The sequence below is a fragment of the Semicossyphus pulcher genome, unplaced genomic scaffold, assembly GCF_022749685.1.
Source record: "Semicossyphus pulcher isolate SPU_LCO1_2020_fin unplaced genomic scaffold, fSemPul1.0.p SCAF_12, whole genome shotgun sequence".
In the NCBI taxonomy this organism is placed as follows: Eukaryota; Metazoa; Chordata; class Actinopteri; order Labriformes; family Labridae; genus Semicossyphus; species Semicossyphus pulcher.
In genome coordinates this window covers 21,431,773-21,459,754 of record NW_027211626.1, presented here as the reverse complement: position 1 = coordinate 21,459,754, position 27,982 = coordinate 21,431,773, and the positions used below count along the sequence as shown (strand labels likewise).

The 27,982-nt window shown below is 40.9% G+C and overlaps 1 protein-coding gene across 1 annotated transcript; it reads left to right on the top strand.

Annotated features, from left to right (window-relative positions):
- The first annotated feature begins 519 nt into the window (after window positions 1-519).
- On the top strand, window positions 520-6,623 carry fgfbp3 (fibroblast growth factor binding protein 3). Its single transcript, XM_069658836.1, has 3 exons — window positions 520-561; window positions 4,097-4,376; window positions 5,389-6,623. The coding sequence occupies exons 2-3, from the start codon at window positions 4,102-4,104 to the stop codon at window positions 5,831-5,833; spliced, it is 720 nt and encodes a 239-aa protein (XP_069514937.1). The 5' UTR covers window positions 520-561; window positions 4,097-4,101; the 3' UTR covers window positions 5,834-6,623.
- Window positions 6,624-27,982: the final 21,359 nt, after the last annotated feature.

Below are 27,982 nucleotides of genomic sequence, written 5' to 3'. Positions count from 1 at the left end.
GCTCATAGATAATATCACAGTCTTCTTTTTCTTGATCATTTTCACTTATTTTCTTTTATGTCACATTTTGTAGTCAGAATTTGTCTACAGCAGTCTGATGCTTTATAAATGGGCTGTGGACAAAAAGAATGCTGCAGTTGAGGGGTCTATAGAGTACGTAATGACAAAAAGGTTTTCAGTGATGAACAAAGAAGTGTTTTGTTTCCAAGCTGACACTCAGTCGTCATCAGTGTCACACAGATTGGGAAACCTTGGCAAGTGTGTTTGTTGTTTTGTTTTCACACACACACACACACACATGCACGCGCGCGCACACACACACACACACACACACACACACACACACACACACAGACATATACATAGGGTTTGTAATGAGGGGTGAATATGGGAGGTGTCCTTGGTTTTGGGTGGGCAGTTCTTCCTAAAGTCCTCCTCATTCCCTGAACCCCCTCCTTCCTCCCCCTCCTCCTCCTTTATCCCCATCTTCTCCCCTCTTTTATCCAAGTGTTGGCGGCCCCCACATTCTCACAGCAACTCTAAGCCGTGGAGCGTCACATGGTAAGAACACCGGGCCTCTGCTCACACTCAACAACTAAACAACAAACCTTGAACACTAAACTACTCTTATTTTTATCTTGTTCCTAAAACTGTCTCCTCAAATATTACAGCGCTGGAGACAACAAAACCAGAATTGTTTCTTTGTCATGACTTATTGATGAGGGGTGTATCTGAAGGGAGTGGGGGGTGTGCTTGGAAGGGGGATTATTTTTGTTTTGGTGCAGTGCGTCTTTGTTTTCCTTCTCCAAGAAACTCCTGTTAAAATGCTGCAGTGGAAAGGTAACTTGTGCTGCCAAAAGAGATCTGTTTGATGTGTCAATTTAGTTTGTTTGTTGTTCTTTAGAAGGATAAACTTGTGAGAGGAAATCCTGAATATGCTTAGAAGATCTAAAAGAAGAAATGATAAAACAAATTTGATATGTAAAAAGAGGAACTAAATACAGGACAATAGTGAGACTAGAATATACAAAGTTCTTGTTCTAAGTAGAACGGTAAAACTTTTCTCTTGTAAAAGATGCAGCTTGTTGTTTCCAAAATGAAGAGACATATTTCGTTTTGTTATTTCATTTGGCCAAATTGCATGTTTTATGTCAGGTGCATTACACTAACGCTGCGTATCAAAACAATAACCTCAGACCCCCTTGAAGGAGGAGTGATCTCAGTTGGCACAAAATAGTTCCCATTTTAAAACACCATAGATAGCAAGTACCTTATAATATAATCGTACTAATGGTTTATTACTGTGTGTTATTTTTTATAACTGCACAGGCCAGAGTGAGTTATCATTTTTTATCATTACAACTTATGACCATTGATAATCTATAACTTCTATACATATACCATGGCTGCTGAGAATTATCAATTCTGATTGGCTTGTAGGCGTTCATTACTTTCTTGTATTGCACATCATCGCTGTTTTTTTTTTTGTTTTTTTAAAGCAATAATCGATGTCATTGCAGATTGTGAAGTCAGCTCATGATGTGACAGGTTTCAGGACGAATTGATCCACCACAAAATGTGTGAAATACATGGACATTAGTTTGAGTATTTTATGATAATATTGATTCATATGGTATTTTGGTCACTATAAGTGGTATGTGTGCCGAATTTCAAAACTGGTCAGACCTGCCCGGATGAAGCTGTTTCCCAAAATCAGCTGATTACAGTATATGAATCTTGCCTGGTATCACGAAAAATGCAAGAGGCTGGCATTTTGTTGTGTAAGAAATGCGTTTATCTTAAAACAATGGTAGATATTAAAACTACTCGTAATGAATCAAATTAGTGTCGTTTTTAATTTAATAACATTTGGTTTGGTGGAATTATGCCACCTGAATTGTACATTCAGTACAGTGGGGGTTTCTTTTATCCGCCTCCAACACGTTTGACAGAACTGTTACTTTTCATAATCAATAGTAATTATATAACTTTTATATTCAGTACAGCTGACTAACAAATCTGGATTTTTTGGCATTTCTGGTGGTGTTGGTATAATTTAAATAACTCACCATGTGATAAAAACATTTTACTATGATTACTGCTTACTCAACGAGCTCAGCGGGGGGTGATGCAGATGACTAAAATGTCATTTTCCGACAAGACTATAAAAAATATAATTATAGAGCCCATTCAATTGTTTGTCTTTAACTGGCTTCAACTGAAACAATAACAGCTCAATGCTCTGGAGCACAGCGTACCTCTGATTTAATTTGACAAATTGTTGCAAAACAAACACAATTACATTATTGATGGGATTAATTATGGCAACACCTGTTTTGTTGTTCTCACCGTATTACATTTTTTATGACAGTACAGGGAATACAATGACTCGGGGGCACAATGGTGCACAGGATACAAACAGACTTTAATTGTTTAGAGAGCAGGTTGCAAATGCGGTTAATTAAACACACGGCAACTAATTGAGAAACAGACTGCAGGAAAAAGAGACAAAGCATTTGGATTGTTTCATTCATTTACTGACTTACTTTTTAACATTAAATGTTTTAACAACAGAGCTTAACAGGTTCGTATTGCACGCTTGTATTGTTTATAGATAGACTGTCATTAGTGATGCAGTAAACTTCAGGTACACATGGCTCATTGGCAGCATATGTATCATTTAAAGAGTGAAATAGTTTTGTTTTATGTGATCTAATCTTTAAAGCGATTCAAATTTGATGGATTCTTTTCCATTCAAATTATTCACTTGTACAACAGCATATAAATTCCACTAAATTCATGCCTTCTTGGATGAATTTCCTTTGAATTTGTGTCATTTAGTGCAATTTTATCTCAATACTTTGTGTTTATTATGACCCTTCCACCTCCCCAAAATCTTGAGAAGTTGGTCTGACTGGCAAAAACGTGAAAAAGATTGTGAAATATTTCAGCTTTAATCCTCTCCTCCACCTTCCCACCCTCCCTCCCTGCTTGTTCTTTGACAGCTACATGTCCGGCGTGGACCCTCCTTGGGGGAGTGTTTTTGACGCTTGGCTGATTTTCAATAAGCCACTGTCAGAGACTCACACCCCCGCTCTGTGTCCATTGTCCATTTTTCCAACATTTAACACTCATGTTGTGTCACTCAATGACATTCGGGCACTCTGGGATACTGATGAGGACAGCTTCCGAAATTCCAAGATTCTTAAGCTTAGTAAAGCTAAACCCCCTTCAGATGATATCAATATTTTTGAAAGTTTTTCTGGTCTTGTTGCAAATTGCTAAAAGAATGAGTGGGAAAAGTTGTGTACATACAAACACTAGTACTAAGCTTTTAAAACTGTTGTCTTCTGTGCCCTTTGGGGAACTTTCCAAAGCTTGGAAAACAACCCTGCAACCATTCACAGAAAGGAGGGTCGAACAAAAGGCTCAATGGAGTTGTAGTAGAGTTTTAGAAAATCAGGATATTTTGGGCTCCGCTGTGTTTTAGCTAAGCTGCAAGCATCGTTCAACGACTGACCGTGTTGGTGGGTTCATTGGCCTGAAAATGTCTAATTTCCGAGGATGAAGGTTAATGTGTTTGGTAGCCTGATTGTTCCAAAGTGCGCCATGAAGGTGGCTCTTTCCATCAATCTCAGCAGCATTTTTTAACATCATAATGTGCAAAACCTAGATGGCGAACAGAGGAACATAATGTTGTTGTGTTTGTGTCCACCTAATGAAAGTCAGTCCTATATTTAGAATCAGAATCAGCAATACTTTATTTATCCCCGGGGGGAATTCAGGAGTTAGTCGCTCTGATACAGAAGGAAGCATGAAGAAATTCACGCTCCTTCGACCTCTGGTTTGGTCTCCACCAACTCCTGAGAAAAACGTTGGGTTCTTTAGCCGCTAAATGTTCCAAATTGTTCACCAGCTTGTTTGATACTTTGTCTGCATTGTGGGCAGGTAACGTTCAGTGGGTTTAGCCGAGCCTGTATGCTGAAAAACAGATAAATGATGAGAGCGCTTAGCCTGACAGTAAATGCAACTCAACTTATAATTAGGAACTGCTCAAATGCCAACTGATTTTTTCTGTTCAAATGTCCCTTCCCAGCCACCATGAGTGCCCTGCCCTTCAGTTTCCTCTTCCTCCTCCTGCTCTGCCTCCCTGTCCTCACTGACGCCAAGCGACAGCTCGGTCAGGCGAGACCAGACAAACCCCGCCAGCCTCCGTCGACACCCCAGCCGGCAAAGAGACCCAGAAACCGCTCAGTGCCCGGCTCCGGAGAGCTGAGCACCAAGGAGGGCCATCGCTGCGTTTGGCAGACGTCTGGTGAGGGCTTGGTGAGCCTGCTGGTGAACTGCACCACTGAAACACTGGGAGACCCGCAGAGGTGAGGGACACATGGACAGAAATACGTCACCTGAGTCGACTCTATGAAGTACCATGACTCACGTGTGGACATTACTATGGATTGGACATTAACGTAATTAATTTCCTCTTCAATCATTTCAATAATTTAGGGATCACTTAGTGGAAAGGACACCCAATCTGGAGCTTATTATTCACATCATTAACTGTGCTGAGTAGTTTAATTTTGAACAACTGCCTAATGGGTACCATGTAGGATAAATATTTATGATTTCACTGAAACAGCTGATCCAACCAAGCTGGACAACCTGATAGAGTTTTTGGAAAAGAGGATGAAATCATATAAGTGTTCTAGGATTCAATGTCTGTGCCTATCAGTTCACTTATTTTAGTATAAAACAGGAATGCAAATATATGTATTTATTAAACACATTATACAGCGTTCCAATTTCAAGGCAATTTGTCGTGAAAATATAACATTAAAAAGGCAGCAAATGAAAATTGCAAATGAATGGTTTTCAATTGGAACCACATTCTGTGCCTGTAACACTGAAGTCTTTTCAGTGGCAGGTGATGCAGAGTCGTATACAGAGTTGGACATAAGATAAGATAGAACCAAGGATTGCCTCAGAGTTACAGTACAAAACAAGAGTGAAACAAAATAACAACTCACATATAAGTTAAAGATGAGATATAAAGTGTGTATGGGATAAATGCATAAAGACAGTGTTTAATATAATAACAAGAGTAAGATGCGTTTTTACAAAATAAGGCTAGTGATGGCAGTTACATTGACGGTAGTATTGACAATAAGTAGTAAAAATGTATATTGCATGAGATGATGAAGTTAAAGCGTGTGATATAAAATGTAAATGTACATGAAAGTTATGAGAAGTTATGCTGCACAAGATGTGAAAGTTAAAGTTTAAGGATTCCCAATTTATTGTCACTTTATTCTTGCTGTCCATTGCGTCTTTCTACCTCTCTTTCTTGACTTCTTCTCACCTTCTTGTTCATATTTTGGATCTTTCCAGGTACTGGTGTCGTTACGCTGGTAAACCCGACCTCTGCCAGGCCTACGGGGTGAAGTCCAGCCAGTACTGGAAGCAGCTGGTGGGGAAGCTGAAGAAGAGGCAGAACGCCTGCGAGGGAGAGAAAGTCCTGAAGGCCAAAACCTGCAAGAAGGCTCCTGCAGAGGCCCACATGAAGCTCGCCACGCGCAGCGGAGACGACGACAGGAAAGGAGGGAAGGAAGGAGGGAAGAAGAAAGGACAGCCGGCCACGAAGAACTCAGACGGCGGGAAGGTAGAGAGGAAGAAGAAGAAGGAGGAGGAAGAAGAGGAGGAGAAGAAGAAGATGGAGGAGAGGACTGGGTTTGAGGAGGAAGGGTTGGTGAACGACATGGAGCCGGTGCAGACCTACTGCAGTGAGGGATGGCACTCCGTCTGCTCGTTCTTCGTCAAGTTTTTGGAAGGTTGATGGGAAACTATGAAGGAAACACAAATCTCGATTTTTGTTACATGACGGTGCGATTTCACAATCGGAAAACAACCTATTTTTTAAGAGTACAAAAAGCACCAGGCAGCTCTTTTCTTTTTGTAAACATATTTTGTTATTCGACCAACTTTGAGCTGCAAAATCATTCTTTTGTTCACATTTCAAATATAATTGATTTTTATGGAGTCATGGTTTTAGCAAGTTTGACTAAAGAAACACTTTGTTTATGAGTTTATATTAAATTATGAACTTGTGACAAATGGAGCCCGCTGGCATCTCATTTGTAACGTTGTAATGAGTGGCAATTCAAATTTTGCAAACTAAATTATATAAAACACTTAAATCAAAACTTTCAATACTGAATAAAAGCAACATGTCATTAAAAAACGTCCCTCCCGCTCATTACAATCACTCACCATCTGCTGAAGTAGTTCACAGCGGAGATGAAAACGTGTGTTGAATGAAACAATCTGATTATACTTCTGTTCAGTTTTTTGTAATGAGAAAAAATCATCAGTTTTGTTTTGTATGTTCTCCTGTAGTTTGGCTCTAGAAATGTTAAATCATTTAAACTATCTGACTAGCAATCAATAATCATCACTGATTATGAAGGCGATGATATTAGTGACTAGATGAATAGATGAGTTGATTATTCTTGGCTTTGTGATGTGTTACTAATGTTTTTATTCATAACTTTGTGTAACTGTGTAAAAACAATCTTTTTCATGTGAAGTTATTTGACCCTGTTTCTGTAATTCTTCAATAAAAGATCAGCGCTTAAAACAAACCATTGTTTTTCCTGTTTTAACGTGTGATTTAAAATGCCATATGTTCACCTGCACCTGATGCTCATGATAACCTATGGGTATCATGTGGTAATTTCCATATGGGTAAAGCTCATCAAACAGCTTGGTCAGTAACCAAACCCTTTGAAATATTACACTGTAGAACCCTGTAGAAGAAACTTTCTGAAGGCTCTTTTTGTTTTGAATTGTGGTTAGATTACGTAGCCTGAAGAGCACAAAGGTCCACTTGCAGGACCTTTGAAATGAAAAACCATCAGTAAATATATATCTATATATATATAGATATATATCAGTTTCAATTTGAAGCAGAGCGTTTAAATATGATTTGGAATATAAAGTACGGTGGCCGACAAGGGCAATTGACCCTTCGCTAAGCCCCTCCCTTGAACGGCCACTATACAATCCTACGTTAGCAACCGTAACTATGCACAGGAGGTCTGTCATGCTTTCAGATGTTGTTACGGCGTGCATATTGAATCTGCAAGTCCTCAAAGTTTAGAGGGGGTGTCGTATTTAATGCTTTTCCTTAGCCAAAAACTCGAGAGGAGCGATGTCGGACATGGATTATAAATTGTGGAAGACCACACTCGCAGCTTAAGCCATTGAATATCAACAAAAACTCTTTGTTTATGCTCCAAGTTATGACGCTAACAAACTTGGCTAGGTTAGCATGTTATCTAAGAAAGATTGTTGAATATTAATTATAAGTTAATCAAGATCCAGTGTTTGGATCAAGCCCACGATATGCGAGCAAAATCCTGACGCGCTTTCAACAAAATGAAAAAGTGGGATAATTTAGTTTTGCTAGCAATGAGCTAAAACATATTAGATAATGAACGTTGTAGGGAGTCATAACGAAACATTAGCTTAAAATAACACAATATATTGACTTACCCTGCTGTGCAAGAACATTGTTGTTCCTATATGACTGTCCTCAACATGAATTGTCAACACGTGGGGCGCCTGACGCTTACTGTTCTCTCACTGTTATAGTTGAAAACGGCATACTATTTACATGCCAGTGCGAAAGCTTGACGTAGGAACAGTAACCAAGGGGGGCGGGACTTAGCGAAGGATCAATTGCGCTAAGCCATCCACACATATTGGGCCGTTGCAGCACGATTGCCCTTGTCGGCCACCATTATACAGAGCTTTATGATGTTTATGTTATACAAATGACTTGTTAGATGATGGTTGACTTTTTGTGTGGGGATTTGGAAAGATTGAAAATGTTGTGAGGGTAACAAAGGCTCAGTGATAACATGTTTATAACCTACCCCGTTTGATTATATCAGGGTGATATTTCTATTTTAATATTGTTATTAAACACACACACCTCTTTATTTTTCTTGGATTTTCCTTTTTTACAAGTAGCCTTCCATCCACCAAACGTGTGTCCTTGTTAATGGTCTCAGATCTGTGGCAGCCTCAGGGAAACCTTTCAGGCGCAGCCACATTTCAGATATTTCATTGTCCTGCCTCATAAAGTCATACATTATGGATGAGGAACAGTTGTTCACAGTGCCCTAATGTGTCCTCTCGTTCTGTTTTTTCCTTTTTTATGCGTCTCTCTTTTGATTCACCTTTTCTTATCTTTCCTGTCATGTCTGACTTATTGAACCATTCACACTGACACATTGCAGCAAAATAAGAAAAATTGGATGGAAAGGAAAAGGAAGAGTTGCAGGGCACCTCTGTTCATCCACCGAGTGATTTCTGCAGCTGAGCTTTCTTACTTTCTCCCACTGAATCTCTTGCTCTGTTTTGCTCCTGCAGCTGCTGATTTGTGCTCTGTGAAATAGAAAAAAAACATTCTCTTCAGAAAAGGATAGACAGCTTCCAAGGTTAAAAAATACTAGTTCCACAGAAAACAGATCGATGCCAGGTTCAGTTACTGTACAACTGAACAGAGAATCCACCCACCAGGTCAGGACTGTAAATTCTCTTTGACTGCAGATACTCCAACAACAGAACTGTTTCATATGGTAAAGATGCTGCAGAGACATTTTCACTCCAAGTGGAGCCACTGAAATTCAGGACTGACATTTTCTTTTCCATTTCTTCTGGCCTTTAAAGCTATTTTTTCCTGCTTTTTTAGTCCCTCACTTCAGATTTCATTTTTTGGCCATCTTCATCACTGACATGAACTGTTCTCTTGAAGGGAATGGAGGAGGAGGAGAAGATGACTGTTGAAAACCCAAACCTGCCTTTCAGTATAGGTAGCCTACTGATTGATTTGGAACCATGTAGCTTCTAAACCAAATGAGCTTTTCCTACATCAAGAGCGCTACAGCCTGCAGGCCCTGCAGCCCAGTGGGTGGGCTGACCCATCTGGCATTTGCCAGAATAGCCAGATTGTCAGCCCCAGCCTGGAGTGGAGCACCCTGAGGCATGACCGAAAAAAGTTAACAAATGGGAACCCTGGTGCTCCCCTTCCAGTCACTTATGATGCTAACTTGGTGCTCACAACACAGTGTCCTAAAAAAATAAGTGTGTATAGCAGTAATGCAAAGAAGTGTTGCGAGAAACAGAAATACATAAAGAAAGAAAACATAAATCTATGAACATATATGCCTATTACAAAACATTCATACAGGATATATCTGCAAGAACAGTAAACCTGCCACTAAACATAACCCTACGGTGTCTCTAAAGGTCAAAACACAAACACATTTCAGAAAATAGTTGGCTGCAGTTCAAGGGCTGCATTTCTAGGACAGTGGTGGTTTGTGACAGTGCCACCTAGTGATTGGATGACCGGAAAAGAGGATCTGTTTACTTTTTAGGGGGGTTAGGGTTAAACTACTTAACTACTTGCAAACTCCACACAGGGAGGCCTCCTTACGCCTGCCTCGGGATTTGAACCACGGACCTTCTAGCTCTGAGGCGGCAGCGCTAACCACTGAACCTCCGAATAGTGTGTTTCAAAAAGTGCTTCAAATGGGCAAATGCAAGAGTTCATTTGAAATGAGTTTTTGAACATTTCGAAGCATTTTGACCTTCTGGGACACCATAGAATCCAACATTTTCCTGATCAATCAAAATAAAAGTTAACATAAAACAAATACACTTAAGTTAAAGGTGATTTTATCCCTTTTTTTAGCAATTGATTTGGGATCAGAGGGTGATGACAGTGTCTCTATCACTAACACTGACAAATGTAACATCAGACATGAGCTGCATCGTTTGATCCCTGAGGAAAAGAAGAGTGTAATTCTCCAGGATCATGACATAAATATAGCAGGAGGAAGTCTCGCACTTTTGTAAAAGCCTTAAGGGAGCTGGCACCAGAAGGATCAAACATGGCCTGCCGCCCGGACAGAAGTTTGGGAGCATCTCTGTGGGTTTTGATGAGACACTCGTCCTGTTTGAGTCCACTCAGTATTCCAGCTGCAGCTTTAAAAATAGAACATCTAACTTTGTGGTGGAACAATTCCCAAGGACAGAAAAAGAGAGAAAGGGACCGGGACTTTAGAGAGTCTGGACACTGCTCAGTGGTTACCATAACAACACCCCAAGAGGTGGAGTGTGTGTGTGTGTGTGTGTGTGTGTGTGCACGTGCGTGCGTGCGTGTGTGTCGAGTGGGATCTTTGGCAATTTGGCAGAATGTATAGTGTAGCCTGCAATTTGTTAAAAGGCCCTATGGTCACAAGTTTGTGTGTACTTGTTGAGACAGAAAGACTAACACACACACACACACACGCACACACACACACACACACACACACACACACACACACACACACACACACACACACACACACACACACACACAAATCAAAAGAGCCTGGAGAGCTTTTTTTTTTTTTTGCTGGGTTAGATAATAGTAATAGTGGTAGATAGTGGTAATCTTATCTTTCTTCCAGTTGTGTATCCATTCATTCATCGATCATTCATTGTAATTCAATCCTTCACTCAACATTTTTCACCATATGTTTACAGGTTTGGTGGGTTTTTACCTCACTTTAAAGCTATCGAGTGGCAGGGCAAAAAATATAAAGTTGAATCTCTTTTTGAAAGAAGTTATGATCTCAAGGACGTTTCTTGGAAAGCGGTACATCTTACCTCTTTGCTGATTTTGCCCTGTACATGTACAAGTAGTATTCTCAAATAAAAAACATCCTCCTGCTGACTTTTAACAGTCAAACGTTTCACTAACCCTGAGTCCTTTCCTCCAAAAATGTAAAAAAGGATATTTCCAGTCTGCTTACGGTGAGTCACCTTGTCTGACACTGACAGGTTGCTGCAGTTACAGGCATTTAAAAGAACTAGAAATAGTCAATCTTATGGATGATCTTGTTTGCTTTTCTAACTCATACAGAGGCATCAGTATTAAAGTCACTCTGTTTCATAACCAGGGCTGCTCGGTGGTGTAGAGGTTAGCGCTGTCGCCTCACAGATAGAAGGTTCCTGGTTCAGACGAAGAGGGCCTTTCATTGTGGAGTTTGCATGTTCCCCCCGTGCATACTCCACAGTCCAAAGACATGCTCGTTAGGTACACTGGTGACTCTAAAATTCCCCGTAGGTGTGAATGTGAGTGTAAAATGTTGTCTGGTGGGATTACTGCGCCTCTGTTACGTTTCGTCTGAATGAATTAATCCTTTAGGATGTTGTGTGTTTTCTGTAGGCAACAGGAGGTGTTGTCCAGGGCAGGTAGCTGTTGGTTTATGATGTTCTGGGCAGAATTTATGATTCTCTGCAGGGACTTTTTATCTGCTGCAGAGCTGCTACCATGCTACACCAGGATGCCATGTGTGAGGACACTCTCAATGGAACAGCGGTAGAACGACACCAAGAGCTGTTGTGACAGGTTTACCTTCCTGAGCATTCTTAGTAGTACAGTCGCTTTAGTGCCTTCTTGACGAGCGGCGTGGTGTTTGTCATCCATGAGAGGTCCTCTGAAATGTGTGTGCCCAGGAATTTGAAGCTGGAAGCTCTCCACCCTCTCCCCGTTGATGTGCAGTGGTGAATGGACATCCTGCTTCTTCCTGAAGTCAATTATGAGTTCTTTTGTTTTTTTGATATTAAGAGTCAGATTATTTTCTGTGCACCACTCTGTCAGCCTCCGTACCTAATCTCTGTAGGCAGACTCGTCGCCTTTAGTGATCAGCCCCACCACGGTCGTGTCATCTGCAAATTTAACTATGGTGTTGATGTTTCGAGAAGGAACACAGTGATGAGTGTACAGAGAGTAGAGGAACGGGCTCAGCACGCAGCCATGCGTGGCTCCTGTGCAGAGAGTTAGAGTGGAAGACAGATGCGAGCCCATTCTGACTGACTGTGGCCGGTTTGATAAGAAGTCCTTTATCCAGATTCAGATGTTGTACTGTATGCCCAGGTTGGACATCTTGGAGAACAGTCTGCTTGGTAAGATGGTGTTAAACGCAGAGCTGTAGTACACAAACAGCAGCCGTGCATATGCCCCCTGTTTTTCCAGGTGGCGCAGTACATTCTGGAGGGCAGTGGAGATGGCGTTGTCCGTCGACCTGTTGGTTCTGTATGCGTACTGGTGGGGGTCCAGGTTGGGTGGAAGAGCAGCCTTGTCAGTATCATGGGCCTCTAATGATTGAGGGATGTTATGGCAGTCTGCTTTGGAACTGGCACTATTATGGATGTCTTCAGGCAGGTGGGGACAGTGCTCTGCCTCTAAAGTGCTGCTGCTGGTCAGGCTGCCGGTGTTATTCTGCCATGCCCGGTGGGGGTCTGAGTTTCCAAAGTGGTCCTCGATCATTCGCTTGTAGGCTGCTTTAGTGTCCCTGATGCCCTTCTTCAGGTTTGCCCTGGCCGCGCTGTACTGTTGCATGTCACCAGAATGAAAAGAAGTGTTGCGGGCCTTCAGCAGAAGTTGTATGTCCTTGGTCATCCATGACTTGTTGTTAGGAAAGACGCAAAGTTGTTTGGGGTAGTGACATTGTCCATGCAGCATTTTATGTAGAATAAAACCGAGAAGGGGTAGATGTCAATATTGTCATCCTCAGCAGTTGGTTTGACCATGTTGATAAGTGGTCTGTATGCTGGAGCCAAAAACAAGGACATGTGGTCAGATTATCCCAGATGGGGGAGAGGTGATGCCTTAAACGCATGCCTCATGTTGCTATAAACATGGTCAAGTATGGCAAAGGCTGCATGAAGGCGGAGCTTTGTTACGGCGCTGAGGCAGAACCGCAGTGTACAAAAGGCTTATGTGTCAACATCCTGTGATTGAATGCTGATCAGTCCGGGATGTACCCTGCCTCTCGACAATGACAGCTGGGATAGTCTCCAGCCCTCCGCGGCCCTGAACAGAATAAGCATATAGATAATGGATGGATGGATGGATGGATGTTTCATGGCCAGTCCTTTCACAGAAGCTTTTCCTACAGTAACTTTGAAATAAAGTTGGTAAATGTTGGTAAAACAACAGTTACATGCCAAATCGCCGTCTTAATATTTAACTAAGCAAATTTAGCGCTGCAAGGACAAAGAAAATCCATTAGGTGTTTGTTAGGATTAGGGACTTATGAACACAGAACAGCTGCAACAGGGATTTCAGCAGTTATAGCACAGTCCACAGTTATTGTGAATCTTTATTAGATTGTACAATTGTTAAGGGGTTCAAAGACATGTCAAAAACAGACGTGAACACAAAGGATCTTTGTAAGGTGTTGTTGCACCATTTGACATTTACCAACGTCAGCGCTCATTGACATAGATCCTCCAAGTCTGAAAAGCCCCACTTGAGCGATGGATCGGCTTTCTTCCAAAAGATATCCCCTCATTAGGCTCAGTTGTGCTGAGAGCCGGGGACAGCTAAAGCATATGATTCACACCTCCTGAATACTAATTGCACCGTTCAGTTAGCCACTCTGTCATGTATGGAGACAACTGCACCGCTTATGTTCCCCACTCTTTTTTACCTTTCTTTAACGTTGATGACATCATGTTAAATAGGGTTTCTCTCAGTTTGTTTGTCTGAACTATATCTCAGGCTAATAATTAAGGTTATCTGCTGGATCGCTTCAGAGTGAAGGACCGTGTATCAGCCTTAGAAAATCCAAAGGTCACATGAGGGCACAATCAGGTGGATTGTCTGTTACTGTCTGTTTGCTTTTCACGTCCAGACCTCTAATACCCACATCATAATCACCTCTCCCACTTCACATCTCCTCAGTGGCCTGATTCTCTTTACAACGCTCACCCACACACACACAAATACAGCGCAGGGAGCAGCATGGGTCAAATCGCCCACAGATTCAGACACTAAGACCCCCCATGTTGGACGCTGGCCTCCTGCCTGTGAGGACTCGGGCACAGTGAGGGTCTGGCAGCTCTCAGCCTGAGTTCAGCTCAGCTTTTATTCCACAGCTTTTCTCTACCATCTTCATTTTTCCTCTCTTTGGTCACCTTCATGCATACTGCCAAACAAATCAAAGTTCCACTGAGCCACAGATGAATTTACTAAATTTATTCTACAAGAAACTTAAAGACTTGAATTCATACCACCATTCTCCAGCATTTTAGTTTAAGGCAGTTTTTGACAGTTTCTTGTCTCTCAGTTGGACTCTAAATGGGTTTTGAACCCACAAAATCATAACAGAAAAAGTAGTTGGTTAAGGTCTGATGTCTACGTCCAATGCTTGATTCACTAAATCATCAATCACTTGTGTCTTTAAACGTCGCCCGCCTCTTTTCTTTTCATCTTAATGACTGCTGTCTTCTTACAAAGAGACGCCTGTCATTTCTCCAGTTTATACATTACTTATACATTTATACATCATTACTTCATTTAATGTTTAAAGTGATAATCTTGAAGATTTTCACTCAAATAAATGTCTGTTGTCACATTCTTTCGTCGAATGAGGTAACACAATGGTGATTGAGACTATGGCCCACTGATGAAAACCTTTGCAGTGGCCTCCTGCAATTACTGTGTATTGCTATAGGTGCTGCCAAAGAGAACCAAACTGAAATCTTCAAGATTACATCTTTAAATTCAGGGGGTTGACTTTATTCAGATTCTTGAGAAGATTTTCTTTACAAGATTCTCAGGGAGCCCCGGGTTGTGTACCTGGGCCTGATTCCCAGCGACATGATTCAATAGAAGGACATCTACCTCTTCAAATTTCTGATACCTGCATGTAAAAAGGCCATCTCAGGAATTTGGTTAAAAAGGGGTTGGACACAATAGAGGAACTATATTTAATGGAATATGGCACCGACCCATGAACAACGCTGGGGGAAATGGACTGAATATCAAAAAGAGGATGGGACGTGACCTCAGCAGGCCAGAAAAGACCGGATAAAAGCATGTAGAGAGAGGATACCCCAGTCACATTTATGTGTGTATGTATTTGTTGTTTGCGTTGTGTTTTACGTTGTTTACATTGAAAAAATTAATTAATTAATTAAAAAAAAGAAAAAATGTGTGGTTTGATACTTGGACATTTGAAATGCAGACATCTGAAGAACTTGCAGCTTGCAACCTGTCTGTGTTATCATTATTATTAGAGCATTTATTTATTCAGGTAATCTCATCAACAGCAATATCTCCTGTGTAACAGACCTAAGACCTAAAACAGCAGAGGGAATAAGAACAGCAATAAGACACACACCATATCCACCATAACACCATCAGGGCAAATACACACACATCTCTAACAAGGTCAAAACTGAAGGTTTGAATGCATCTCATGGTGCTCCATCCATCTGTGTTTTCATGAATAAAATCAGTTGCTGCTGCTTCTTCTATCCTGTTGGATTGGAAAGATAAAACACTCCAGACTCTCGTCCCTCCTCAGCTGATGTTTGAGCAACCCTGGTTTGAATTTGCAAGCAGCTGCATTAGTTTTAATCCTCACCTCAGCGGGTCTCTGCTGCTCTCTGCAGGAACATGCTTACAACTGCAAAATAACAGGGGGTTTTATTCGGTTAATCCAAAACATAGCCATGATATTTACCACAATGAAGAAAGACACAACAAATGTGACAGATAAAACATTAAATATTGAATATTCATTTTGTGTAATGTTGTGTGTTCTGTTTTCCAAATCTTGCAAAAGTTATTAATAGGTTTAAATGTTGCAGTAGAACTTTTTTGAGATGTACAATTGTTGCACATTGAAGGACACATAAGCACTTAGAATTTTACCACCAGATGTCACCATTTGTTCACTGATGTAAAAGCATCACATCATGCTCATGAGTGAGTAGAGAGAACATACACTCATGGGTGTACCGAAGGATCTGTGCAATATGAAGGAAACTACATGTGAACTTTTGTGCATGTGAAAATACAGTTCCACTCTTTTCACCTGCAGTCTTATCTCTGTCCTGACAGCTGACTTCGTCCTGTTGGACTGTGACGCTTCAGCTGATAGCAGCGTGTGCACTTAAACTGAAGAGAACGCGTTTCACACAGCTGCAGCTGCTTACATCAGAACCGGTTTTCTTCATCCAAAGGTGCATGTGTTAAACAGGTGGTTGATTCTGGCCTCATTCTCATCACCACCTGTGAGGTAAATGAGTTGAACAAGTCTGGTAACTTATTAACCGTAGAGCAGATCGCTCCCATCCCCCAGTCGCCTTTACCAGCACAGTGTCAGAGCAGGAGGTAAAGTAATGTGTGCTGTCTACATGGGCTACATGGATACAGCACTTTAACAGTCAAATTCTTGATAATATTAGTCTGACTGTTTGCCTGAAAACAATTTATGTTATTTACAAAATGTTCTTTTTTTGTTGAAACTTTGCACCTCACAGCAAGCTGAGTTTTTCTGCAAGCACTGCCCAAAAAACAAAACCAAACACATCAGACATTTGTACAGTATTCCCCTAGGGGCCTGTTTTTATTTCTTTCCATTTTGGAATCTTTGCATACCTTTGCTCCAACGAAGCCTTTGGAAAATTTCATGCTATGTGACTACAGTCTTAATTAGTAAATTCGAGTCGTAACCAGTCTAACTACACAATGCTCGCCAACAACATCAGTTGTAACGTCATCAATTTCATTTCTTTTTATCACCAGAAAACAAAATGATCAAATAATGAAATAATTGCTGTTTGAGGACATTTCAGATTTATCTTAACTTAACTTTCATCAAAGTCAAATGTTTACTTCATCAGCCTCAGCTGACAAAGGCTTAGTTTAATTATTTAAATAAGCCCTTAGTAAAATGCTAATATTAGCATGCTAACAAGTCCTGCTAATAGTTAGTATATAATGTGTTTAATAAATATTGGATTTCATCATGCTGTTTTCATTAACTATTAAGTATTTTAGCATTTAGCATTTAGCATGCTAGGCATCGAGCTAAGCTAACCCTGCTTGGATCTGGCTGTTCTTCTTACCAGCCTATTTCTGGCTAATTTCTTGCCACAGTCAAATTTCACTGGCAAACTGTATTTCGGGCTAACACAACGTGAAACCCCGGCTAGACAAGAAGAGAAGTCTCTGTTTTTCCATCAATGACCATAAGGGGTTAAATTTAGTCAAAGTTGATTGCTGGAGTTTTCCAGATGTTGAGTGCTTGGTGTTGAGATGCAGAACATACTATAAAAACTAAATCAATATTTCATATATGTGTTTAAATATGAATTACTCTATTGTCCTATTCTGAAGGTTAATATTTTGGTGTGATAGTAAATGAAACCAATACAACTAAATGATCAGCTCCCGCATCTTAGTCTGAGCTACGGAGTCATCATGTTAAATCAGTATATTATCAGCATGGAAGATTCTAAAAACAGGATTAAGGATTATCTAACCAGTGAATGCAGGTCTTGTTGCTGGACGCAGCTATTATTTGTTTGTTTGATGTATTTTTCTGCTTGTTATGGTCTGACTTGGCCAGGACTCTCTTGTAAAAGAGGTTCATATCTCAATGGGATAATTCCTGCTAATATAAAAGTTAAATAAAAACTATAATTATTATATTGATATTAAGAAAGATTTAGATTTATATGGGATGACCATCATTTCCCTTGGATTTAATTCAATGAACAGTATAAATAACATAATAATCTCCAAGATTTTCATGTAATAATAAATGTCTGTTAAATCACTATTTATCGCAGAATGAGATAACACAATGGTGATTGAGCCTATGGCCCACTGATGAAAGCCTTTGCATTTGCAGTATATAGTATTATTATGGACTGGGTGTCTGGTGTTACATTCGTGGAGAAAATCACAAGCAGCTCCCAGTTAATGGCGTTATCCATCACCCAGCAGTGGTTGGTCTGCCAGAGAGAGTAGGTGGAGCTAGGCGGCTACTTTTCCGGTCTCTGCAAGTGTTGCAAGTAAACAGTAATCTACTATGGCTGAACAAACAAAGAAAAGATTGATGACTACTGTACAGATACAACTTCAAAAATAAGAGAAATCCAAAGATAAAGAAACAAATTCGACGCTCAGATGAAGGCAAACAGTCTGAAAAAGAAAGTGACCGTCAGCGAGGAAAATCAAGAGTTACAACCGGAACAAAGGGAGCTAACCGTGGATGTATGCTTAAATTGAGAAGTGTCCTCTCACAGTTACCATGTATCGCCGTTAGGTGAAGCCCAAGGGAACAAGATTGAAATCTTTGAAATTGTCAGTTTAAATATAACATATTTTTCAATTCACGGGGCAAAGTCATGGGCAAAGATGTTAACAAGACAACACAAAGGATAATGCAGCCATAGATAAAAGTCACTCTGTGGAGTCTTGAATAAGTTTGTATATAAAGTGATTTAAAAATTCTCATAAACATAGTCACAAAAAGACCCTCTTTACACTCCTGTTCAGCAACACAGACAGTCTTATGGACCCGGCACTGTCCTGCTCTGTTGGACTGAAATAGCCGCTGGACTCTTTCGTGCACTGTGAGTCTGCTTTCCTTTTTATCAGGATATTTACACACAATTGAGAATCAGTCAGATCAGTGTACCTGTGTGTGTGTGTGTGTGTGTGTGTGTGTGTGTGTGTGTTTGTGTGTGTGTGTGTGTGTGTCTGTGTGTGTTAATGTGGCTCTCATGAGGAGGTGTGTCTGAAATGTTTCAACAAAGTCCATATTTAACTAGACAACAGATAATACAGCATACGTGTCTCACTCCACATGCTGTGAGTGTGTGTACGTGTTGGGAGGGCTGACCTCATTTCCCCGCCTTGCTTCAGCCAGTCAGTCTGCAAGGTTAAAGAGGGATACACACCTCAGCACGCAGGGACAGCATGACTAACTGACTCTGACTGGCCTTTTTTCTACTTTTAACTTTATTTAAAATATTTTTCAGACACAGAAAAGTTAACAAGCTATATAAAAATAACCCTTCTCCCCCAATAAACTTTTGGACACTGGAATTAAAGTCCACTATCCACGGCTTGTTTATTAGTTTAATTTAAACACTAATGTTTTTGTTGTTATGGCCTTCACAATGACCTCAAAGAACACTGGACATATGTTGTGCTCTGCAGTGAAATATAACTCCTGTCGGCTGCTGGTATGTCACGTAAAACATTCTTATGAGTGCTGCATATGGTTCTGATTCTCTCTTTTCCTGTGCTTTTATTTTGAAAAGGCAGCATGCATTTATTATACAGTATAAAGCTGTGAATCAGCGAGGAGCCTCTAAACTCCTGCTCAGGTGTTTTCAGTTATTCCAGCTGATTAGATCTTTTCAGGAGTGACACATGAATTACACCAGCCTTATGCGTCTATGCTTGTTGGTTGCATGGGGTGGGACAGGTTACACCTTGATGATCTTTTGAGTAAACAAGGTTTGATGGCTTTAGAATATTATTAACGGTAATCACAGATTAACGTTGGCTAGACAGAGAGGCAGAGAGAGAGAGGAGGTGTACAAGGCCCCGGCAGTTTAAGCATTTAGAGCACCATATCTATAGACAATAATAGCATAACTGTTTAGGTACAAGCAGACCTACATCCTGGGAGCGCAATGTTCTAGAGGGGTAATATGGAAATAAAAGTTCTTTAGATACGGTGGTGCCTGACCACAGGGCAGAGAAGCTAATAAGAGAGATATATCATCTATTTTCAGAGATGTGGACTTGAGACTCGGTGACCCGGACTCGAGTCAACTCGAGTCACTGTTTTGATGACTTGCGACTTGACAAAAAATAAATGACTTGAGACTCGACTTGGACTTGCAAGTTAATGACTTGAGACTTGACTTGACTTGAGGCGTGATGACTTGGATGACTTGCGTGTGTTCATAAATTGTTGAATGTTAGCTGTTAAATATAAAATTAATAAATAAAATGTTGTCAAGTTTCTGTCTAACTATCAAGTATGTTAACTGGGGATCGTGCTTGGACGACTCAAAAAGCTCCCCGGTATGTGATTGTCATGATTGGATGACTGTCAGTCAAACTCCTCGCTATGGCAACATGCAACATCAAAGCCCCCCACTACCTGATGTTTTTTCCACAAAGAGAAGCCTCATCAGTCGTACTCGTTACTACCCAATACGGTCTCAGACCAGACCATCATCATGGCTGCGTCTGTGCCAAGATAATACAGATACAATTCATTGTCATACTTTTTGAACATGTTGTATAAAGTAACTAATAATATCATTATTAGACGAGCTACTATACCTTGTCTTTTCTCTTTATAAAGACCAGATACTACAGGTAAGAGTGCTGTATCTTGGATGTAAAAAAAGTGACTTGACTTGCCTTAACTTAGGACTCGACTTGATTTGACTTGACATAACCTGTGACTTGACTTGACTTGACTTGCCCTAGAAAAACTGACTCGAGACTTGCTTGAGACTTGGACCAAATGACTTGAGACTTACTTGGGACTCAAAGATGACTGTCTATTATCCTACTTCTTGTCAGAAGCCAAAGCAAATTACAGTGAATATCAAACTCCTTCTTAGTCATAGCAATTATCCATAATCTCCAGTTATACTAATTATGTCATATTTGAAATAATTGCACATGCTGGTAAAACACTTTCTTCCTCACAATATGAAACAAGAGCCTCCTGCAACCTGCAACAACCAATCCAAAAGAGGGTTAACCCTTACCTTAACCCTGGAGACAAACATTCATAATTAATTTAAACATAGAGCCATGCACTATAAGAGAAGAGTTAAATTGGATGAACAGTGAAATATAAGTATCATTTAACAACAAGCTAGAGCTGCTAACGCTTTAGGCGGTAAGAACAGAAATGGGCGTTGTGCAGTGTCAGGGTGGCGTGACCAGGGTTACATGAGGTTGTCTTGTAACCCAGATTCTCTACAGTCCATTGTTAATGGAAGAGAAGCAAAACAAACATTTACAGAGGTCATAAAATGCCAGAGAAATAAATTCCTGGAGCATGCACACTGCATGCAGGATCATGCAGATATGCAAGTTTGTTGCAGACACACTTTGTCCACCTCTCTCAGCACGAACGCTAACTCAGTGAGATGTGTGTTATCTGGCTGCTAATATTTACATGTGGGGGGAAAGGCAACAAAAACATGAGTTTGATAAATTCAAAAGGTGTAAATGATGAAAAAAGTGAGTGTAAGTCAAGGCTTAACTTGCTTTTTGTTTTTAAATGTTATTCTTTCTCAAGGTAGACATACTGATCCATCAAACAAGTGTGACTGTGAACAATAGTGTCTGTATTCTATTTAGTAGTTTTACTTAGTGTTGGGATTGGGGTTTAGTGTTGGGATGATATCAAGTAATACTCAGTCTTTCAGTTATAATTGCGTCGTGGGCATCTGTCAAAAAGCTAAGGCCTAAGTTTGGCCGTCATGCCTCGAGAGACTACACGGAATCATGAGCTCAAGTTTTCTTGACAGAACAACAGAAGAGGATGAAGATGGAGAGGAACTGATCCTGAGGGCGTTGGCATGGCTGTACCTTGACCTTGAATTTATTTATTTGGTCATCCAGGGTCATCTGTGGTCACACAGCTTTTTGGGTAGTGATTGAAAGAATGAGGCTCCGTATACAAGCGTCTGAAACGAGTTTCCTTTGAAGGGTGTCTGGGCTCAGCCTTAGAGATAGGGTAAGGAGCTCAGACATCTGGAGGGAGCTCGGAATAGAGCCACTACTTCTTTGCATTGAAAGGAGCCAGCTGAGGTGGTTTGGGCATCTGATTTGGATGCCTCCTGGGCGCTTCCCTTTGGAGGTTTTCCAGGTACGTCCAACTGGGAGGAGACCCCGGGTCATCTTGCTTAGCCTGCTGCCAGCGTGACCTGGCCTGACATCCCTCTCCCCAGCAACACTTTTCACTCAGAGATCCCAAGGGGTTTCCGTGTCAGGATATATATAATCCCCCCCAGCAAGCTCTTGGTCGACCCAGAGGTCACTACCCAGTGGGATGTACCCGGAAAACTCCAAAGAGTCAGAGTCCCAAACCACCTCAACTGCCTCCAAAAGTGAAACACGTTTCCACTTGATATTGACCTTGGCCAGGGTTGTCCCTTGTTACAAATCTGTTTGTTATGTTCATGGATGGGTTCTGTAGGTGCAGTCAGGGGGAGGAGAGTGTCTGAGTTGGGACCTCAGAATGTTATCTCTGAGACGATTTGCAGCCAAGTGTGAAGCAGTTGTAGTAAGCACCTCAAGGTCTGATGACATGGGTCTCTGCAGGATGATGTTGACAGGTTGCAGCATCAGTAATAATGCAGGCGTTGCACAAAACTACTGTGATGAAGAAGGAGCTGTGCGGTAAGGCAAAGCTTTCAATTTACCCATCAATCTATGTCCCAACCCTCACCTTTGGTCACAAGCTTTGGCTAGTGTCCGAAAGAATTACATTATGGATAAAAGCAGAAAGAGTTTGCTCCTCAGGGTGGCTGGGGTCAGTCTTAGAGATAGGATAAGGAGCTCAAACATTTGGAGGGGGCTTGATGTAGAGGTGATACTCCTTTGCATCGGAAGGAGCCAATTGTACCACCACCATAAAATATTAAAAACTATGAGGAAGGTAAAATAATCAAATTTAATTAAAGGTGAATTATACACAATAAATAAAAATACTAATTCAAATAGAAAAAAAATGTAATATCTAAAACTTTAATAGAAACTAGAGAACTGTTACCACGATGATTTTGGTTCAACTAGTTGCTAAATACGTCTGTCCACATGAGAACCCAAAAATGTCCACACATCAATTAAGCATGCTGGGCCAGTAGGTGGCTACAAAGTGTCCGTCAACAATTTGTCAAATATGGGCTTAATTTTTTTGTCGTATTAATTTAAAAACAACAAAAGCTAATTCCTTATTAATATATTTAAAGTCCCTGACACTGCAGATGAAGTGAAGAAGCAAAATTAGTTTAATATAATTTGCTGTAGCAGTCCTAAACAAACCGAAACAGGGTGTTTTCCAATGTGACTGTTTCAAGGGCGTCTCATGACACAAAGCAACACTGGGAGGGGCAAAATGAAGCAATGAGGTTTTGCAAACGTCCAGTTTAACATGTCCACACTGACACCAGAGTTTTGAAAAACTGTCACCTTAAAAGGTGTTTTAAAAAAAAAAAAAAAACACCTTTTCTTGACCTTAAACTCAGTTTGCTTTGTCAAAGTGTGCAGGAAAATACTTTCATACAATTCTCTCTGTGTATGTTTGGACAAGGCCTAAAGGAGTTTTTCACATTCCATTCGTCCTTTCAAAACCAAACCTGTGCCCTCACAGGTGTTTGGTTAATAAGACTCCTCCCCAGGAGCTGTTGGTGCCAATCAATGTGGTTAAGAGGTTGGTTTGTTTTGTTGGCTCAATGGTTGGTTACATCACAGCATGATTAATGGCAATTTCTTTAAGATTAGTCATTTAAATGTGAAATCCAGTTTCTCCTCCCTTCCCGAAAGGCTTGTTACTTCCTCCTGTGATATTTCTGTCATCAAAAGCCGACCATAAACACCTCGTCTCCCGAAGGTATCCACTAATGTCGGGCGTGTTGCTATCTGACCCACTTACTCTGCCTGTACTGCCTGATCCCTGCGCTGAAAGCTAATTCTATATCTGTAGTTATGGTATGTGGTGTTAGGACACAATGTATTGTTTGAAGCGCATCAAAGCATCTCTGACCGACTGACCAGCCACTCTGAGCACAATATATGTAGATCCTAAACCCGGGATATTTTATTACATAATCCAGATGCTCAGCATGTACGGACTTCTGTACGGATACATGTAAGCAAATACAAGAGATTCAAAGTTACCTTTAACAACCAGTTTGGCTGTTTCTGGTGCAAGATTGTCCAAAACTTAACCATCACAGTACACTAACTTAAAGACCCCTCCAGTGAAAATCAGGTGTTTAAACTTGTAAACATCTCCATGTGGTGTTCTTCATGTGCTACAAGACATATCAGGGACAACATAAGCAATCATCTCCATGGCTCTGCTTTTAAACTGCAGTGTACCAAGGACAGGCTGAACAGAAGTCACAAACCGAAGGAGCAAATCCCGTTAATGGACGGGGCGACGCTATGCATATCGTTATGTGTAACCTATGGCAACCACTTCGGCGATGTTACTCAAGGACAAATACTACTGGCCTAAAGCAAATGCACACAAGGACAATCCTGACACTTACAGAGATTGTGTGTTGGACATTATACCGGGTAATAAATCAGACTGATTGGACGAATATGAGTAAAGATGTCTGTCATATGGGCAGACTTTTTTGAGAATAGACACCGTATATTAAAAAATAAATAAAACTCTTTGGTGTAAAAAGGGCATAGGTGGCACCATTCTGCGGTCAGTGGAGCATGTTTTAGCCAGCCCTGATTGAATATCAGACCATGAACTCTTACTGAGTTCCACAGCCACTGAAGGCAGCTGACAAATGCCAGGCAGCAGCCAGTGAGGTGACCAGATCCAGAGGACAGGCTCGACACACTCACTATGTGTGTTTTTGGCAGTACCGAGAAACAGACTGGTAGACCTGGTATTTGTCTTCTGTGCGTGCGTGTGGCTGTTCAATCTTTTCCAAGAAAAAATATTGATAGACTTTCAGCTGAAAGGATTTATCGGGAAAGTGTTTGAGGTCAGAGGTCAGATTTAGAGCCAGGAGGTTTTCATGCATACCAATTTAGAATTAACATAAATTAACTAGTTAACAACTCCTCTTATCACTTTTCAAGATGACTTGTATCTGGTTACCCACCCTGTCCTGTTTGTGTCACATATCTTCCTTCACCCTTCATCCTCTCTTTCCTATTTTCATCCCCTCTTATCTATCCTTGCATACCACTTAGATCCTGCTCTTTTAGGTACTGACGGCAGCTCAAAAGCAGCATGGATGATGTGCCTAGTCCAGAGTGGCCTTAAGTGTATGTTCTAGACCAGCCCGAACTACCTCTTCCACTTTCTTCACCTCATATCCACTCTTCTATAACAACGTAACACTTTCTCAGAAAGAAACAGAGGCAAAGCTGCGGAAGTCCCTACAACTGGATATACTTTTTTTAAACTATTTCTGTGTCAGCCCTCACAGCCAGAAGCTCCCGAATCTCTTCATCTCTCCAATTTGCAGACATCTTTGAAACTGTCTTTTTAACGTTCCTTCTTCTTCAACCTCGGATGTTTTAAATCATCCTTTTATGTGCTGCTCTTCTGGTTTCGCATTGGTCGCATGACATCATCACCACGGCCACTAGCTTGCAGTGAATGTTCACCGATAGGCTCACCTGTACTTCTTGTGGACATTTTACTAGGAGGCAGGAAAAAATTCACATAAAGTTGAGGTAAAGAATTCAGCCATTTGCTTTAAAGGCTTAATATGTGACATTTTACACACCGAAATCGAGTATGTCCTTTGTAAATATCCTCGAAAAATTACTTCCTAAAAAGAGAGTGTACGCGTACTAGAGTACCATTAGGGACGATAGCTAACTCACTGTTTATTTGAATGTTACCCTTGCTTTCTTAATGTTCTGTAGCGTTATCATATCACGGTCATTCTGTGTTATTAACCAAGCTAGCGAGAGGCTGTAGTAACATGCATAGTAAACTAAAATGTGCTAATGTTAGCCCCGACAGTACAATGCTGGCTGCAGTCTACTGCAGCTCGAGCTGTAACATGCATTCTGCCTAGATGAGCCTGTACAGGCCTACCAACCAATTTCGATTGTTTGCTCTGTTACGTTCACTTGGTGCTACATAGTAGAATATAACACTTAGAAATGTCTCGAAAACAGTACCGCAGAATAGGCCAGGCGGAAAAAGTAGCAGGGGCTGCTGTATGGGGTTTGTTTTGGTTTTATGCTGGTACTCAAGTACGACATCTACTCGACATAAGAGTCTCATAGTAATCCTTTAACACATGCAGCCCACCCGCACAATGTTGGGAATTTTTCAGGAGTGCAGTGCATGTGTGAAAGGAGCTAAGGTCTGGTTTTCTTAAGATCTACATTTGTTTGCAGATGACGTTGTATTATATGCAAATAAAGATACAATTGAAAATGCACATACTGCTTTACCACACAGTTCACTATTGAGATTGTTTATGTCCATAAGACAACATATTACTTGTTTGTTTTTTTTAAACTATGCAGTACCAATAAAGGACAGCTGTCCAAGTGTAACTCATGAGTTTATTTGGTTGTTTGTGCAGGTTTTCCTGCCATCCAATGATCATCTTAAGCAGTGGTGTAGTGCAGGGTATACGCGGGAATATGGCGTATACCCACTTATTTTTCAGTCAGCATTGCGTATACCCACTTCTCAATCCCCTCTGATGCGCAACATTCATGTATGCAAGCCAAATTATCTTTCATAGGAAGGTGGCATGCATGACCCACCCTACGCTGCCTCTCATTGGCCAGTACTCATTATGCAGGACTGATGAGCCAATCAGAGGCAGAGTAGGGCGGGTGATACCTGGGAAAAGAATTATTGCCTAACGTCAACGTTAATTTTGTTAGTTCACTTTTAAACTATTCGCCGTTACAATACGCTTTGTAACGTTTATGAACAGCCAGGTAAGATGAAGCGAGCTATTCAAACAAAAATTTCCTTTCTCAATTGCAAATGTCCTCGCGAATCTACACCAGCCAGCAGCTCAGCTAATCTTAGCGATGCTAGCCGTTAGCCCGGACTCTGGGAGCGCGCTGTCCGTCCCCCAACCCCGTCGCACAATATGCCCATGCCGCCTCTTCACCCACATCTAAAGATGCCGGTACAACGGCTGATGAAGACATCAACTACTGTGGGTGGGCGCTTTTTTATTGCTGAAGCTTAAGATTACTGGGGTGACTTTCCACATTTGAATAGCTTGTGGTCATTGTGTACCTTGTTACATTTAGGCTATAGCCTGTCAGTCAATCACGTTTGTTGTTTTTCTGTCGACATCTCTCACTAGTCTGGGGGGCAGTATTGGGTCTGTAATTTCATAATTTCATAATCCTTATTCCCTGAGGTCAAGCAGCAGAAATTATGTGACAATGTGCAAATACTACTGGCCCATTTTTGGGTAAACTAAATAGAGTAGTCTTACATGTCACTGTTTATAAAACAGGGCGTTTATCCTTTGCTGAATGGGCTGCTCAAAAACAGGGCATGAATTAAGAGTATACCCACTTCTCCAGGGACCACTACACCACTGATCTTAAGTCAAGAATATATTAACCATCTGACCTAATTTGTCTCTATTTGCTTTCATTTCAGTTTATGCTATTTAACCCCTCCCCCATGCCACCTCTTTACTTTTTCATTCATTTTGAAACAGCTATAAAGAAAGGAAATTTTGAACTGACACTGTCTGCTCTTCATTACTGTTGACATCTTCACTACTCTTGTTGTAATGACCTGAAGATTAAATGTTACAAGACATGGAATTAATCATAGCTATTTTGATCCTGGCTTTCATACAGATATGCCTGATATTACACTCTGCTCTGCTACATTGAGGTGCTTGTCAGGTCAAACATAACTTCAGAGCTGTCAACCTCTTAAGTCATGAAACAGCTGTCAGCCAATCAGGGCCTCTGATCCTCCCCTGATCCCTTCTTTCTGCAGGCAGGGTGGTTACTATGTGAATGTAACCGTGCCAACAGGCTGCGCAGAAATCAAACAAGAGTCAACTGTGTCACAAGGTCTCTCTCTCACCGTCTCTCTCTTTGGGTTACCAACAATGTCACAACCTTTCTGTCATCTTCGGATCAGGTCAGGTTCCTGTTGTAATGCTGACATTTTCAAACAGACTACAAAGGACAAAACACCAGTCACGTTTGCACAGGTAGAGTGGATTCCCGGATTAGACTTTTGCCAGGAAGAAAAGTTTGCATCTGAAACCAATGTTGCACAAGAAGGCAAATAAAGTGGCTTAGATAAAGTGAATGGTAGCAATACCACTGTGTAAATATATAAACAAAAGAGTACAG

What these genes read in the sequence shown, in the direction of transcription:
- fgfbp3 (XM_069658836.1), top strand. Translation starts at nt 4,102, where the DNA reads ATGAGTGCCCTGCCCTTCAGTTTCCTCTTCCTCCTCCTGCTCTGCCTC. An exon ending in ACACTGGGAGACCCGCAGAG is followed by an intron (nt 4,377 to 5,388) that starts GTGAGGGACACA and finishes GGATCTTTCCAG; the next exon opens with GTACTGGTGTCGTTACGCTG.